At 41.6% G+C, this 14,584-nt stretch overlaps 1 protein-coding gene across 1 annotated transcript; it reads right to left on the bottom strand.

Moving 5' to 3' along the window:
• Positions 1 to 1,131: 1,131 nt before the first annotated feature.
• NFIL3 (nuclear factor, interleukin 3 regulated) lies at positions 1,132 to 13,111 on the bottom strand. The gene is made up of 2 exons (XM_065879442.1): positions 13,079 to 13,111; positions 1,132 to 2,994 (listed from the first exon to the last, which is right to left on the bottom strand). The coding sequence occupies exon 2, from the start codon at positions 2,816 to 2,818 to the stop codon at positions 1,430 to 1,432; it is 1,389 nt and encodes a 462-aa protein (XP_065735514.1). The 5' UTR covers positions 2,819 to 2,994; positions 13,079 to 13,111; the 3' UTR covers positions 1,132 to 1,429.
• Between the last annotated feature and the right edge of the window lie 1,473 nt (positions 13,112 to 14,584).

The following is a 14,584-nucleotide window of genomic DNA, read 5'->3' as shown; positions in this document are numbered from 1 at the left end:
CGGCATGTGGGATCTTCCCAGACCAGGGCATGAACCCATGTCCCCTGCATTGGCAGGTGGATTCTTAACAAATGCGCCACCAGGGAAGCCCCTGCACATGTTTTATGAAGACTCCAAGTCCTCCCCCTCACTTCTAGAATACAGAAGAGGTCAGTGTGAGAAGAAACAGTTCTGGAGAGGGCTTTGGTGAGGAGAAGAGCTATGGGGAAAGCTGTGCTTGATCAACATCCACCCATTCCTTCCACCCCACCCAGAAGCCAGTCCCGCCTTGCAACAGAAGACACACTTGGTCTGTATTTGAGGACACTTACTTCTATGGGGCAACTGAGGATCCTGGACAAAAGATCAGTCATGATTTACTTAGAATGATTTACTCATGATTTACTCATTTAGTCATGATTTACTTAGAATGATGCTTTCTTCTGGACTTCTATATTATAAAGAGTTTCCAAACTGGAGCTATTATTTATATTCATCTTTAACAAATAGTAAAAAAAAAAACAGGTCATTACATAGACTGAATGTGGTGGAATGTGATCATTGATGTGTTCCTTGAAATTCTGGAAACTAAATAAAACAATATTTCACTAGCTTAATTCCCTAGACTTATATTCGAGAACTGTTAAGATTTACAATAACATAAAAATGACTTCATCCTTAGTCTTTTATCCACTCTTTTAATGAACCTCTAAATAATAAACTGGGTCAGTGATTCAACTATCCACATCCATGTGTCATACTTAAAAGAGAGATGACTAAAGAGACAATGATGACTAAACAAGTTGGATTTTTCTACTTAAAAAAAAAAAAGGATAGAGAAAACGTAACCTTAAAGAAAAATAGATAATGGGGAGTAATTTAGTAAATTACTAGTCTCAAATGCAAGAAAATGCATTCCCCACCCCCTCTTCCCTACTCTCCCTCTTTGGAAGGTTTTCAAACTTATCATAGCCTGGGCCAAATTAGAAAAAGAAATATTATGTGTTGAACTTATGTTTTGGTTTTCCCTTACAGATGGGAGAAAACTCCCCCAAATAAGTAAAATGCAGAATATCTTAATACAGTATCTACTTTTGTAACTTAAATTGCTCTTTCTTTCCCATAAAATTAAGTGCAATGGAGCAGAAGTTCTGTGTTTGTCACCAATCCTTTATTGAAACTGGTAACTTACACACTTTATAATAGAACAACAAAAATAATGTTCAATATATACAGCCTTTGCAATGGTCTATTTGACTATACACAAGGCAGAGTGATAACACAGTCTAATCTTCATAATAATTTGTGCACAGAAAGACACCCAACAGTCAACATGTGAACATTACAGTGAAATGACATCACAAGTCCAGTGAAAATTCAGCCTAATACAAAATGTACTATCTATTGCAAATGACATCTCTAAATGCCCAGAGCTTGTTCAGTAGTAATTTTACCCAGAGTCCGAAGCAGAGATTTGGTGTGTGGCTATAAGTCTTTTAAGTGAGACCACCTCTGCAGACAAGTTGGCTATCCCCTGCTTCAAAAACAAATTCTCTGGGTCAGAGACTTTGTAACCATTGTCTTTCACTTCGACCACTCCAGTTTTGTAACTACTCTGAGTTTTGCCATTAAGTTCTTTTTGATGCCAGTGTTCAGATTTGAGAGACCAATCTTGAATGTTAGTCACTTGCACTGAAAAGGGAGTGAGAGAAGAATGTACCAGATTGGGGGCATTATGCTTCTCAAGTTCGAAATGTCTCTTAGACGTCATGTCAACAGGCGAAGAAAGTTTTTGTGTGCCATCAAATTCGTGATCGAAGGCTTCCACTTTTATCTGCATGGCTTTGGCTTTAATCCGAAGCTTGTGCGGCAAGGCAGAGGAGTTCACTTCTGGAACTTTAACCACTGTGGCGTGGACACGCTGAAGTTCGACGGGAGAGTGGATCGGGCCCTTGGGAACCTGCTGCTCGTCTTCTCCATCGGATGACTTTCCTACTGCACCTTCATCGGTTTCTGATGTCCTTGGAGAGTTACTGGAGGATCGGTTGACCTGCAGCAGGGGGGGAGAGTGTGAGTAGCCAGGAAAAGAATTCCCCATATAGTTCTGGTACACGGCCCCTCGGTAGGTGCCCGGGTCATCTCTGGGCTCCCTGGCATAGCTCTCCAGTTCCATCGGCTCTTGCTTGATGACCTGGAACTTGCTTTCTGGGCTTCTGCAGCCACTCTGCCCAGGGCCCTCCTGCGAATGTTCTAGCGAAGACACTTCCGAAACATCAGACAGAGAGCTCTGTGGAGAGTGCTTGATGACAGAAATGCAACTGCTGGCCACCATCGAGGGCTCGTGCTCATCCACAAAGGTGCTCACGGTGGATTTGGAAGTCTGGTAGTCTTGAAAATACACAGCTGTAGAATTACTGAGTTTCTGAATCTCCTGGGCATAGGCTGTCGAGCTAATTAAACCAAACTTTAATTTTAGGGAAAGCAGTTCAGCTTTTAAAGTGGCGTTTTCTTCTCCCAGTGCAATGAGTTTGTTCTCCAAAACCAGGTCATTCAGTCGACGCTTCTCCCGAGACCTCTTGGCAGCTTCGTTATTTTTCCGCCTCTTTTCCCAATACATGGCATCTTTCTTCTCGTCGGGAATGAATTCTCGTTTCCTCCGACATGCTGAAGATTTGTTTTTCCCCACACTTCCTTCATTGAGAAGGAGCTCTTCCCCTGTCGTCAAGTCTTCGGAGACTTCGGATAAGGCAGAATTAAGCACCATCATCTTGTCCACGCTGCTACCAGCATCAAGAGATGCCTGCTCCTTCTTGATGCTCTGCATTTTTCTCAGCTGCATCAGAAACAACCTTAACCTATATATGCGGTGCAGGAGAAGAAGTTATTTCCTCAGTAATTTCAAATGCTTTAAAAACTGCGGTTTAAAATCCATCAATATTCTTCTTTTTGTTCTACCGTCCAGGATAAATCTCTTCGGCTTCTCTCACCGAACGGAGTAGGGGTCTTCTAGGTCACCTGCAATACATGAAGAGAAACAGTTATCCATTTGGTAAATATTTATTACCAATTATGTACAAGAAAGTACACGAAGCATTGAGGGTCAATATTTCTGCCCTTCAAAGAGTTTACAATCTTGCAAGGAAAATAAGTACCCAAATACCTATACGGTAAAGTTGTAAAGGACAAGTCCACAGTGAGACCTGTGGTCCAGGACAGTGAGAGAAAAAAACACATCTGCCCCAGGGAAAAACAGAGGAAGACTGTGTTTCAGGAGAAAAAATGGTGGGGTGGGGCATGTGGGGATAGGACATTACAGGAAGGAAATGATGGATCGCCTCTGGTTGGTAAGTTTTTAAATAGTACTTGCATCTTGTGGGGCTTCTGAATACTTTTAGATAGCACTTATATCACTGCCAAGCAAACAAGCTCACCTCATAAAAGGAACTTTTCCAAGTAAACCCCTTTAATATCAGTAAACAAATTCTGTAATTACATGGAATCAAATATAAACAGAGCTAAATTTTTATTGCCACAAAAGTAAAAATAAAAGCCACACAAACAACTGAGTTGTAGTTGTTTAATCTCTTATGTGGCTGATGTCATGGTCATTCTGCCAAGTGACTCAGCATACCTGAAAAGGACTCTTTTCAATAAAGCCATCTCTTTTGACACATTTGTGCTATAAGGTTAGAAATGTTCTTTTTTTTTTTTTCCGGTTCCTTCAAATTGATTTATCAAACATTCACTTAAGATTGAAGCATCCACAGTGCTTTTTTTGGTCCTGACAATTCTGTCATAATAGATTTCATTGATAAAGTAGCTTCAGACTAAAATAAACGCTTATTATTCAAAGGGATTTTTTTTTTTTTAAGTACAGTGCCTTCTTGAAACTTAAAATTATTTTAAACCAAGAGAATGTAATTATGGAAAGAATTTCTTTCCATTTTACTAATTAGTTTCAAACAAAATACAAGAACTCAAAAATAGAACCATCAACTAGCTTCCTTTTCCACTGATGACATATTTATAATCTGAACTTGGCTTGACAGGAGATAATAAATCCATATTAAGTTCCAATAACAATCTTCTCGTGGTCATTTTGGATCTGTCGTCCTGGACAGGGCTTCTCTGTCTAATTTTCCAGTAGGTAATACTTTCATAAAGGAGATATGGTAAGACAACTGTTCATTCGGCACTATCTGTATATGGCACTTTTCCTGCCCTATTAAAAAGATTTAATGTTTTTGTTTTAGGTCTCTCTTTCTTTCTTGTGCATAGTTTTATAATGACTAATGACGTTTAATTTTATCAGCTGGAAAAGACTGCCAGCTTCCTGTGTCTTTTTCAGAAGGAACAGAAGGAATGATGTAATAATTTCAGGATCATCAAGAATAAGGTTTAACACCATGTTTCTGTGCATCAAATTGAGCCAATGAAAACAGTGAGTTGCAACTTAGCAAAACCTGTGATTACAAATACCGAGCTTCCGTTTGTTTTTGAAAATATAGCTTTAATGGGAAATGAAGGCAATGAGTCTGCCCCAGCAGGCCGTGATGGTGTAGAAAGGGGAGCTTCCTAGTTATCACTTAGTAAACAACCCTGCTTCCTATATTTCCAGTTAGGTTTCTTGTTCTGATATGAAAACCCCTTTTCCTTCAATATACTGAATGGGTTCTTCCCTCCTGTCAAGAATTTGTATTCCCTAATTCAGTTAAGTCTTCCCCCCTGAAATCAAATGAATGTTGAAGCAAAGAGTAAAAATTCCAGTTCCAGGAAGATAATTACATTGAACTTTTCCAAGATGCTTTTTAAATCTCCACTGTATCCCCAGATACTACTGTTTTTTAAAACATTAAGCAGTTCCTTGCACACTATTATTCTGAGTATTTTCTCCACTTGAGACTCTTTCTCTTCCATGCATTTTTTAATTTGTCCCTTCCTTGGGGAAAAAAAATTACATTCCTTTTACATTTCACCTCACCTATGAGTTTTTACAATTATGCTTTTGAAATGCCCCACCATTCTGTGTTAGTTACTCTTCCTAAACTTTTCATTCTTTCATCATTTCATATTGTTTCATCATTTCAAACCTACATTGAGTGAGTTGGGACTCTCTTCAATCTCCTGGTCCAAAGAATCGTGCTGAGGGCAGGCAAGCAGCCCTTGCCACACTGCATAGAGAAAATAACACTACTTCCATTTAACAAAAATATCCCACTTGTCCTAAAATCTCTTAACCCATTTCTTCTGGGTGTCTAAGTACTTTATGTCCACTTTGTTGTCTCTACAACTTTGTTGGTATATTCAAAACCTGCAGAAAAATCTCATTTCTTTTCAGTTAATCTTCTTCCTATTTGAATTTCACTATGTGTACTAGAATCTGGTTCTTCCTTCACCCGCACATATTAACTGCCTCTATGATTCCACCAGCAAATCACGCCATAACGACATTAGGATATTTTCTGTAATATTATTTATCAAATAACCTTGCAGTGTTGAAAAGAGTTTATCAGCAGTGCGAGACACTGTAGAGAGAGGTGCTGATTTTGTACAATGTGTATCTTCCTACATGTTTGTTTTGTATGTCCAACTAGACTGTAAATTAGTTCAGGGCTCAAATTAATATATTTGTATCCTAGCAACAAACTGAACCTATTAGGTGCTCAACATCTGATTGACAGTCAGTCATTTGCCTTATATAAAAGAGCTTTGTGCCAAAAACACTTTGTTGATACATTCTTTTAAATCTGATTATTACATAAATTCTAAAAAAGATATTTAACTTAGTAACAGAGAGCTTCTCTTATTCATTCCTTGACTTATTCAACACATATGGAGCACCTACTGTATACCTGGCACTGAGCCAGACTGGGGGCACATAAAGAGTGAAGGAAGAATCAAACTCCCAAGAGTCAAGGGACCCCTTAGTCTTTGGTGGGAGACAGGCTTGTGAATACAGCGCTCATCCAGGGGTGTGCTAGGAGCACCGCCAACAAGGGGTGTTGGTGCACATATCACATTGTCTCTAGCTGCACTGCCTTTTTCTTTGTATGGTGATAATAAAAACAATTATAACAGGTGCCATTTACTCAACACTGACTATGCAACAGACACTGTGAGCCTGGCCTGTCATTATTTCACTGCCCTCATAATAACCACTTTCAGATGAGAAAACTAAGGCTCAGAGAAGTTAAGCAACTTGCCCAGTGTCACACAGCTAGTTAAGGGGCACAGCTAAGATTCCAGGACAGCCCTGACCCCAATCCAATTCCTCTAACAGTACCCATTCCTGTACTCCCAGAGGGTTGTTCTGGTGTATATCCCTGCAATGCATCTCATTTACATACAGTTCCTTTCTGTGTTACTCTCATTTCTGGGTAATATAATGCCCACTTACTAAGTGACTTTGGGGGCAGTAAAGCACTATTAGATGCTGCCAGAACTTCTTTAAGACAACAGAGGTACCATCTGGAACTTTTCTCCAGCTTCCACAGAGTTGTATAGCCTGCAAGTATTTAATGAATTGACAAAACATTCTAAATTTTCATATCTCTGCTAAAATTTTAATCTCCGGGCAAACCTACATGCTAAAATAAATAGAAGGAAAAAAATTAAAGCTATTAGCATTGTCACCTGTGATTTTTTGGTACACAACCAAAATGTATCCATTTTCAACACGGTGGGAGAGGGAAGTTAAAACACAGAAAGACCGAGTGACTTTCCCAAGATCATGCAGCACTAGAGGGCAGAGATGTTGAGGGCAAAGAATCTATTTGTGCCCTTCAACAATAAATTTAAATTAAAGTGAATGGAAAGGTGGTTTACAATGCCTTCTAAAGACATCAGTTTTGATGCTCAACTAACTAATGACTTTATTTCAGATTCCAGTGTTTTCCCTTATGATTAATTGAACAGTCATTTCACCTCTGCCTCATGTTTTCAGATCACCACTAATGCTGTGTTACATCAGTCACCACTAGTTTCCTTTCTGGTGAATAACTGACACTAAATGACAATTCTATGATGTTGGGGTATTCAGCACGATCAGCTTCATTACACACATTAGATAATATGGGTGCTTCTTAAAAACACAAATAAAAGGAGAAATTTAAGAGCAGGAGTCATCACATTCTAATGACGTATTTTCCCACACCTAACTCGGATGTACCATTGCTAATTAATGCTTTTTTGTAGTACATCACACTATTTCTACAGGCAGGAGTTATGTTTCATAAACCCAGATTTTAAAGTCTATTTAAGTCAGACGACCTAAATATTGTTTTTAATTAAGATAAATTTGGTTTAGAAAATTCTCTAAAAGAATAAAGCTTTACAACACAAATTCTAGCCCAAATTTCTTTTTGAGGAGGGACCTTATGACTTATGTTTACAATGACAGACCTGTATCTTCTCTGGCCGCCAACACATCTCTCAGAGAAATATTGGTGGACAATTCAAACTTGTTACAAAACAAGAAGAGAAGAAACGTTTTGTTTCAAGCATCTAAAATCTTACTAATAGCTTAGATGTTAAAATCTACTATGAGAAAAAATCATTATTATTTCTTTAGAGAGATTGCAAATTGCTTCTATTTGATACTTTGATTTTAACATTCTGTCAATACAAGATGAAATACTATTTGATGTGCCCAATGATTTGGAAATATTTTGATAGAACTACCTCATTTTACCTCTACTCTCTGAATGTACTGTTTACACCCTCAGAGGTATAGTATAGATACCATTAAAGAAAAAAATTCTTTTATGTTAAACTACAAACCATCTCTCTACTAAGAGGCAGTTGCTTATTTTTGAGATAAGTGCCATTTTAGTGAAAAAATAAAGTTAATGAATCAATTCACAGCTCTTTAAACTAGTAATACTAGCAAATGTTAACCTACATTTTCTTCCTGTGGGTAAAATCCATGACATGATTGTTTCAATAAAATGCTTTACTTCTTTTCATGGATGAAAATAAAATCTAGGGGGGAGTGGGGGATGAAAAAACTAAGGAAACACTGAAGTTGCACGAGGATTTTCTAATCAGGCTGAAAAAATGCTTTTTAAATTAAGAAAACTATGTTAAACCTCTTTAAGTACCAGTGAAGTGCCTCCCATTAATAATATAATTCTGTATCTAGTAACACAGACTCTGAAGTCAGAGAGAAATGTATACTTGATCAAACTATGAACACACACATAAACAGACTTTCACACTTTGCCAAAATCTATCCTATCATAGCAACAAACTGGCCTACTTTTTCTATTTGGGTACTTCTGTAAATGAATGTGTCAAAACCAGAGCAAGTTTATGATAAATGAAAATATTTCAAGTTTCTTGCCCTTTCATCCTCAACAAAGGACCACTTGAAAATTAGATTTAAACTTAATAAATATGATGACAACACTGCATTTTATTATAGCATTGATATAATTTAAGGGATTGAAATATGAAATAGTATGACCTGATGTTCTTGTATAAAAAGAGGCTACTGTTTGTAATCTAACTCTCAATGAAAATATTCTGAAGACTGCTCAGGGCAAATGCATAGATGCTAACACATCCAAACAACTTCAAGGCTTGAGGGAGGGGAACTGGGAGGATGGGGGTAATGAAATACTAATGCCTTATGAAAAATTCTGCATTCACTTCAAAATGGGGACCATTTGTTTTCTTGAAAGTTTCAAAAAGATAATTTATCAGTCTAGCAACTAATTTGAAATCTTAAGGGACATGGGTAATTATGAAGTTACCCAGTTATAAGAAATTCTGCAACAGGTAAGTAATACCAGACTACATGCAACATGGGATAATGATGGGGAAAATGGGGTGCATGCAGAGTTGGCTGAGGAAATGGTATGGTAGGGCAAGGTTTTGAATGTCCCTAATTATACTGAAGGATCATTCCAATTTTCCTCAGCTTGACTTTTAAATTTCTTGTTCACTTTCCTTCCCAGTGAGCAGATGATTACAAATGTCATTTATTATGTGCCTCATGAATAGAAGAAATTATTTTAAATGTTTATTTTTAGTGTTTATTTGAAGGCTACTTAACTCCAGCTTTAGATCCCTAGAAAGTTAATTAATAAAAGACACCATGTTCTGATAACTAAAAGGCTTATAAACATCATTCTGCTTCCAATGAAAATGAGTCCTCAAAGCACAGATTATTATGAAAGGCATCTAGTAAATCCCTACTAAACTTTCTTACCATAAAAACAAGCTAGCATACTCTAATTAAAACCATATGAGAAACAGTAATTTTTTAACTACAAGAAAGGTATTTGTAATGAAATTTGAGAGATAATTGGGGGTGGTGGCAATACAAGCTCATTTTGAAACTGGAAAACTCTTATGTAATGTCTGTGATCAAAGGTCAATGTCTTTCGACATTCTTATACAAGTCCAATCTGGATAAAAATCAACTCAAATATAATTTAGAAAAATAACAGGATATCAAACAATGTGTTAACCCTGTGAAATACAGGCATACCTTACAAAAACAAGAAATGAATATTAAAGGAAACTTCAATTACATTGTTTCTGTCATATTTTGAACTGAATCCCAAGTGTGCTCTCATTCCTTAATACAAATTAAAAATAAACAACTTTGAACAGCATCAATGCCATCTGGATTACAATGGAAATAATGAAGTATGTGTGATTTTACTAGGGTAAAAATAAAGCCTCGGCAATATGACTGCACCTTTTCCATTCCATGCTGCAATCACATTCACGTCTCAGAACTGACTCTATGGACCAAAGCAAGGTCAACTAGAAATATCCACTCAGCTGGTGAGTCAGGCACATTGCTCAACGTGGGAAAGGGCCTGAACAAAGGGTTTTAATTTTCAGCTTGTTGCATCATAGTGATGTTATAATTGCACTGCGCAAAGATAAGTCTTTAACACAGAAAAGGAAATTGTTTCAAAAACTCCAGTGAGCTTGCACTCACACTCAGGGAAGGGACAGAGACAGAGGGTCACCCCACCCCCCCTCAATCCCCTTTTCAGGCTCCTGGCCTGGGCTGCTAATCAATTTCTCTTAGCCTCCACTTCCTCATGTCTAAAATGGGGACGATAATAGAACAGTCAACACAGTGCCTGGCACAGGAAGGGTACATGTTTAGCAAATATTAGCTCTTCACCTCATTTCTGAAGAATGAGCAGCATCAAGGAAACGATGATGATGATTAGTTCTAGGCCTAATTTTTGCTTCTCGTAATTTGTAGTGAAGCACTGCCCTATGTTGCAAGTGTAAGGGTAAACCAAACGAAATTTACTTCTGTGTTAGTCAAAAGGGCCAACCATCAGCAGTTGGGGCATGTCCTACCGTTTTAACCATCCAGGCTGCACACACTCCCTCCCAACACAGCTCATCTGTGAGGTCTAACCAGCCTCTGATCTCAGACTAGAATTTTAGATAGAGAGATTATCCAGGACCAGGAAAACCATCACAGAGAGATAAAGGGGACTGAAAAAAGGCAGCTGTTTGGCACTTTTTACACCGTTCCTGCAACCATCAACTCACCTCTCCCTGTTCCTTTAAACAGTTCACCCAAACATTAACCCAATGACTTGGGTAGTCTGAGGTTCTGCAATCCTGTCAAGAATTCCCTTCAAACTAAAATTACCATCAAACGGAATAGCAAATAGTTTTGAGAAAGAAATTAATCATTATTAGAACAAAAAAGTACAGTATTTCAAGAAGGATCTTTTTTTTTAAGATTTTTTTGATATGGACCATTTTTAAAGTCTTTATTGAATTTGTTACAATATTGCTTGTGTTTTATGTTTTGGTTTTTTGGCCCCAGGCACGTGGGATCTTAGCTCCCTGGCCAGGGATGGAACCTGCACCCCCTGCACTGGAAGGTGAAGTCTTAACCACTGGACTACCACGGAAGTCCCAAGAAGAATCATTAACTATAGGCTTAGTGCAAACTTTATTCCTTATTGCACAGAGACTTAGGCAGTGAAAAATGAAGGTGAATACCTTTATTAAAAAAAAAAAAAATATATATATATATATATATATATATATATATATATAGTCCTGGTCACTTTTACAGGAAACATTTACTGAGCTCCCCACAACTGTCCAGCTAAACAGGTTTTATTCCCTCAGTTTACCCTGGAGGCCTATGGAAATCAGGGCAGTGCCCAAGATCACAGGCTAGGGCCTGGGACCCAGCTCTTGTGAGCCCACAGCCTGTGTTCTTTTTTAGCACTTCACTGTTTCCTAACTACTGACTGGCCTGAAACTCAAGAGAGAAACCATTAGGGATGGGGTGTAGGATTTGATCCCACAGAAGCCAACTTTTCAACAAAGCACTGCGCTGATGCCCTTTCAGAGAACATCTGTGACGCTGCCCTGAATTCACTGCGATTTATTGCAGGAGCACAGCCTCAGAAGACTTATTGCCAGGATGAAAGTACTATATACTCTTATATAGCAGGACAGCGGCATCCACACAAGTGTTCTGATTTTTTTAAATTCTGAACTCGGGGGATTTGAGTTCTCTCTACTCTAGCCTTTGACCACATAGACTAAAGGTTCAAAAAAAAAAAAAAATACATCGACTCGACTGGCTACAGTCAAGATGGGGTTCTCCTCGTCACCACCACCAATAGTGACCTCCCCTCCCCCCAATTTTTGTGGTCTGTTGACATTTGGAGGTTTCCTTAGGTCTTTTTCACTTCACGAAAATCAAAAGCCCTCGGCTCCGACATACAATGAAGCCTCCCCGAACAAAGGTTCCTGCGGTGTTCAGAAGCTCAGCGCGCAAAAGGCAATACGGCAGGCCCCTGGAACTGCGGAGCGGCCTCGCTCTGGGTCCCTCCTGTCCCTCCCGCTCCTGGCTCCCCTCCCGCCGCTCCTGCTGCCCTTGCGTCCTCCCCCTCCCTCCTCCTGCCCAAGCGAACCCAGAGCGCATCGCACTCTCGGGTCCCGGGCGGTCCCTCGGCGCCCCCCCACGCGCCTCCCCAGGACCCGCCCCCGCCGGGTGGGCGGCGCAGCGGGGCCTTGGCGCCGCCAGGACCCCCGCGCCAGAACAAAGGAATGTGAGGAGGGGGCGAGGAGGAGCAGCACAGGCCGCCCTGCAGCCCCCGTCCAAGCGCCGCCCAAGGGAGCTCCCTGCTGCTAACCGAGGTCCGCGCCCGCCACCCCCACATCGCCCCCAGACCCCAAGGGCCCGCAGGAGGGAGGGGTGGGCCGGGAGGCAAGGGAGCACCCTTGAGGTCGCGATCGGAAGGTGGCGCTACGCGGCCCCCTGCAGGCCCGGGGCTCCCGGCCTGCGCTCCAAAGTAGGTCGGGGTCTGACATTCGGGGCCTGGAGCAATATTAGCTTCTTGGAAAGCGACTTCAATTACTTGGGGTAATAAATTTGTTCCAGAGGTGAATCTCTGTAATACGTCCCCTCCTCCGCCCCCCCCCCCCCACCTAAAAATCGTCCACAACCCTGCTTTTTGGTTATTTTAATAGTACATTAGGGGAAAACAAATCTGACATACACACACCACCATATACATATATTCACATACACACTACGTAAGAGTCCAGGGACAAATTTTAAATCTGGGTATATTATATATTCATATAATCCTCACACGAATAAAACTAGGACATCCACCAAAAAAATACAATCTACTAACCTATATCTGTTTCCCATAAATCATATCTGGTCTGGAGAAAATAAAAATACGATGTGAAACAAATACTGTGTGACCCCATTCGCTGTTGTTATTTACAAAAGTCAAGACCAGAAGATGACACTCGGCCATCCCCTGCTGTTCTCAGGGAACAGCACTTTCCTAAAGTGTCCTTTAAAAAGATAAATGGGAGTCAGCATTCAGCAAGTCACCGGGCTCTGCGAAATGCCTTCCTAAAAATACAATCTTATCAAAGGTCTCCGAAGGCGTGGAGTTAAAACTACAGCAAATGGCCTTGAACTTATATTTGCACACAGCCCTGGAGAAAACGCCAGAAATAGCGCTGTGAGGCCACAATTGTTAAAATGTGATAGGGCTAAATTTAGAAGAACGCACATTTCATTTAGGGCAAAAGACACACATTCGGCTGCATGAGCAAACTCAATGCTTACCCAGTTGTCTACTTTCCTGTTTAAAATATCCTTAAAAAAAAAAAAAAAACTGTTACAGTGACATTTTAAAGGCTGAGATCGTCCTACTTTCTTTGTAGCAAGATTATAAAATCACGTAATTAGCTCCCTCTTCCTGTGCTCACTGCCAGCAAATTCGTCCGTTACATAATACAACATTTCCAGGAAACTATTATGTGATCTGTCTTGTGTCTGAAAAAGCAATGACAATAAGGTGAGAAAAGGGGCTGATCGAATGGAATGCATTAAAATTAGGAAGGTGGGGAGGTGAACGTCACAATGGTTCGTCCCAGGTTTAAAAATAATAGCTCAGAACACCTAAGGGACGAGCTCGGGTAGTATCCAAGATCAGAATACAAACCGAGGAATTCTTCCTTTCATGTTTTGTAGGAGTGTTTAAAAATACATCTTTTTTATTTGGGACGTAGTATACAGGTAATGATCCAGTATCCAACGCGGCGCTAAAATTACCAAATCATTGCACACGTACGCGCACATTCCCACATCAGCCCGTAATCCTTGCCAATATTTCACTGTGGGCAGATTATGCAATGTATGCAAGTACAAATCCCACAACCTCCCCGAGCGCTGGTAAAACACGCTGACGACAAACAGGGTGGAAAACGTCTGTGCAGACTCAGCCCCGGACACAAACAAACGCAGCGCAGGCATTCTCCGAATGCCGTCACCATTCACGCTACCAACGCTCTTTCTCAACGAGAAAATCAAGACTCTTCCCCATTACTCAGCTCCCCTCCTCTCCGCCGCCGCCAGCCCCGCAGAAGGGACGAGAAAGGAAAGAGCGCTGCCCTTCCCCACGAGAAGGCTCAGCCTCGGCTCAGCCTCCCCGGCGCTCTTCTCTATCAAAACATCAATTTTCCTGAAATCAGGAGACATTATGCAACAGCAGCGGGGGGAGCGCAAGCCAGCCCGGACTACGTGCCGGAGCGACGGCGCTGCAATCAAAGCAGCCACCTTAAGGTGGCGAGTCCCCCTCCTGACAAGGCAGCAAAAGTTTATGTAATGAATGCCCCGCGCACACTCGCAGCCGCCGGCCAGCTCCGCGCACAGCCGAACCCCGCGCACAGCCTGGCCCGCGCCCCGCGCCAGCCGGCCGCGCGCCCCGGGAGCGGGCGGGGAGCGGGGCACCGGGCCCGGGCCGGCGGTGGGCGGAGCGCTTACCGTGTTCCTGCTCTCAGGGCGGCGAGCTGGGGTGGCGGGGAGAAAGAACGGGGGCCGTGAGCGAAGCCGGTGGCGTTCGGGGATCGGGGTCCGGCTGGGCCTCCGGGGCGGCAGGCGGAGGCGAGGGCGCGTCGCGGGAGACGGGCGGCGCGCCGGGTCCGCGGGCGCCGTGGCCGCGCCGGGAGATGTGTGTTAGTAGGTCAGTTCCGAGCGCGGCGCTACGTCGCCGACCGCCAGCCCGCCGTGACGGGCGGCCCCGGCCCCAATCGCCGAGTCCGCACCCGCCCCCAGCCCGCCTCCAATGGC

This window comes from Phocoena phocoena, chromosome 6, assembly GCF_963924675.1.
Source record: "Phocoena phocoena chromosome 6, mPhoPho1.1, whole genome shotgun sequence".
NCBI lineage: Eukaryota > Metazoa > Chordata > Mammalia > Artiodactyla > Phocoenidae > Phocoena > Phocoena phocoena.
This window is presented reverse-complemented; position numbering and strand designations above follow the sequence as displayed.

What these genes read in the sequence shown, in the direction of transcription:
- NFIL3 (XM_065879442.1), bottom strand. Translation starts at nt 2,818, where the DNA reads ATGCAGCTGAGAAAAATGCAGAGCATCAAGAAGGAGCAGGCATCTCTT.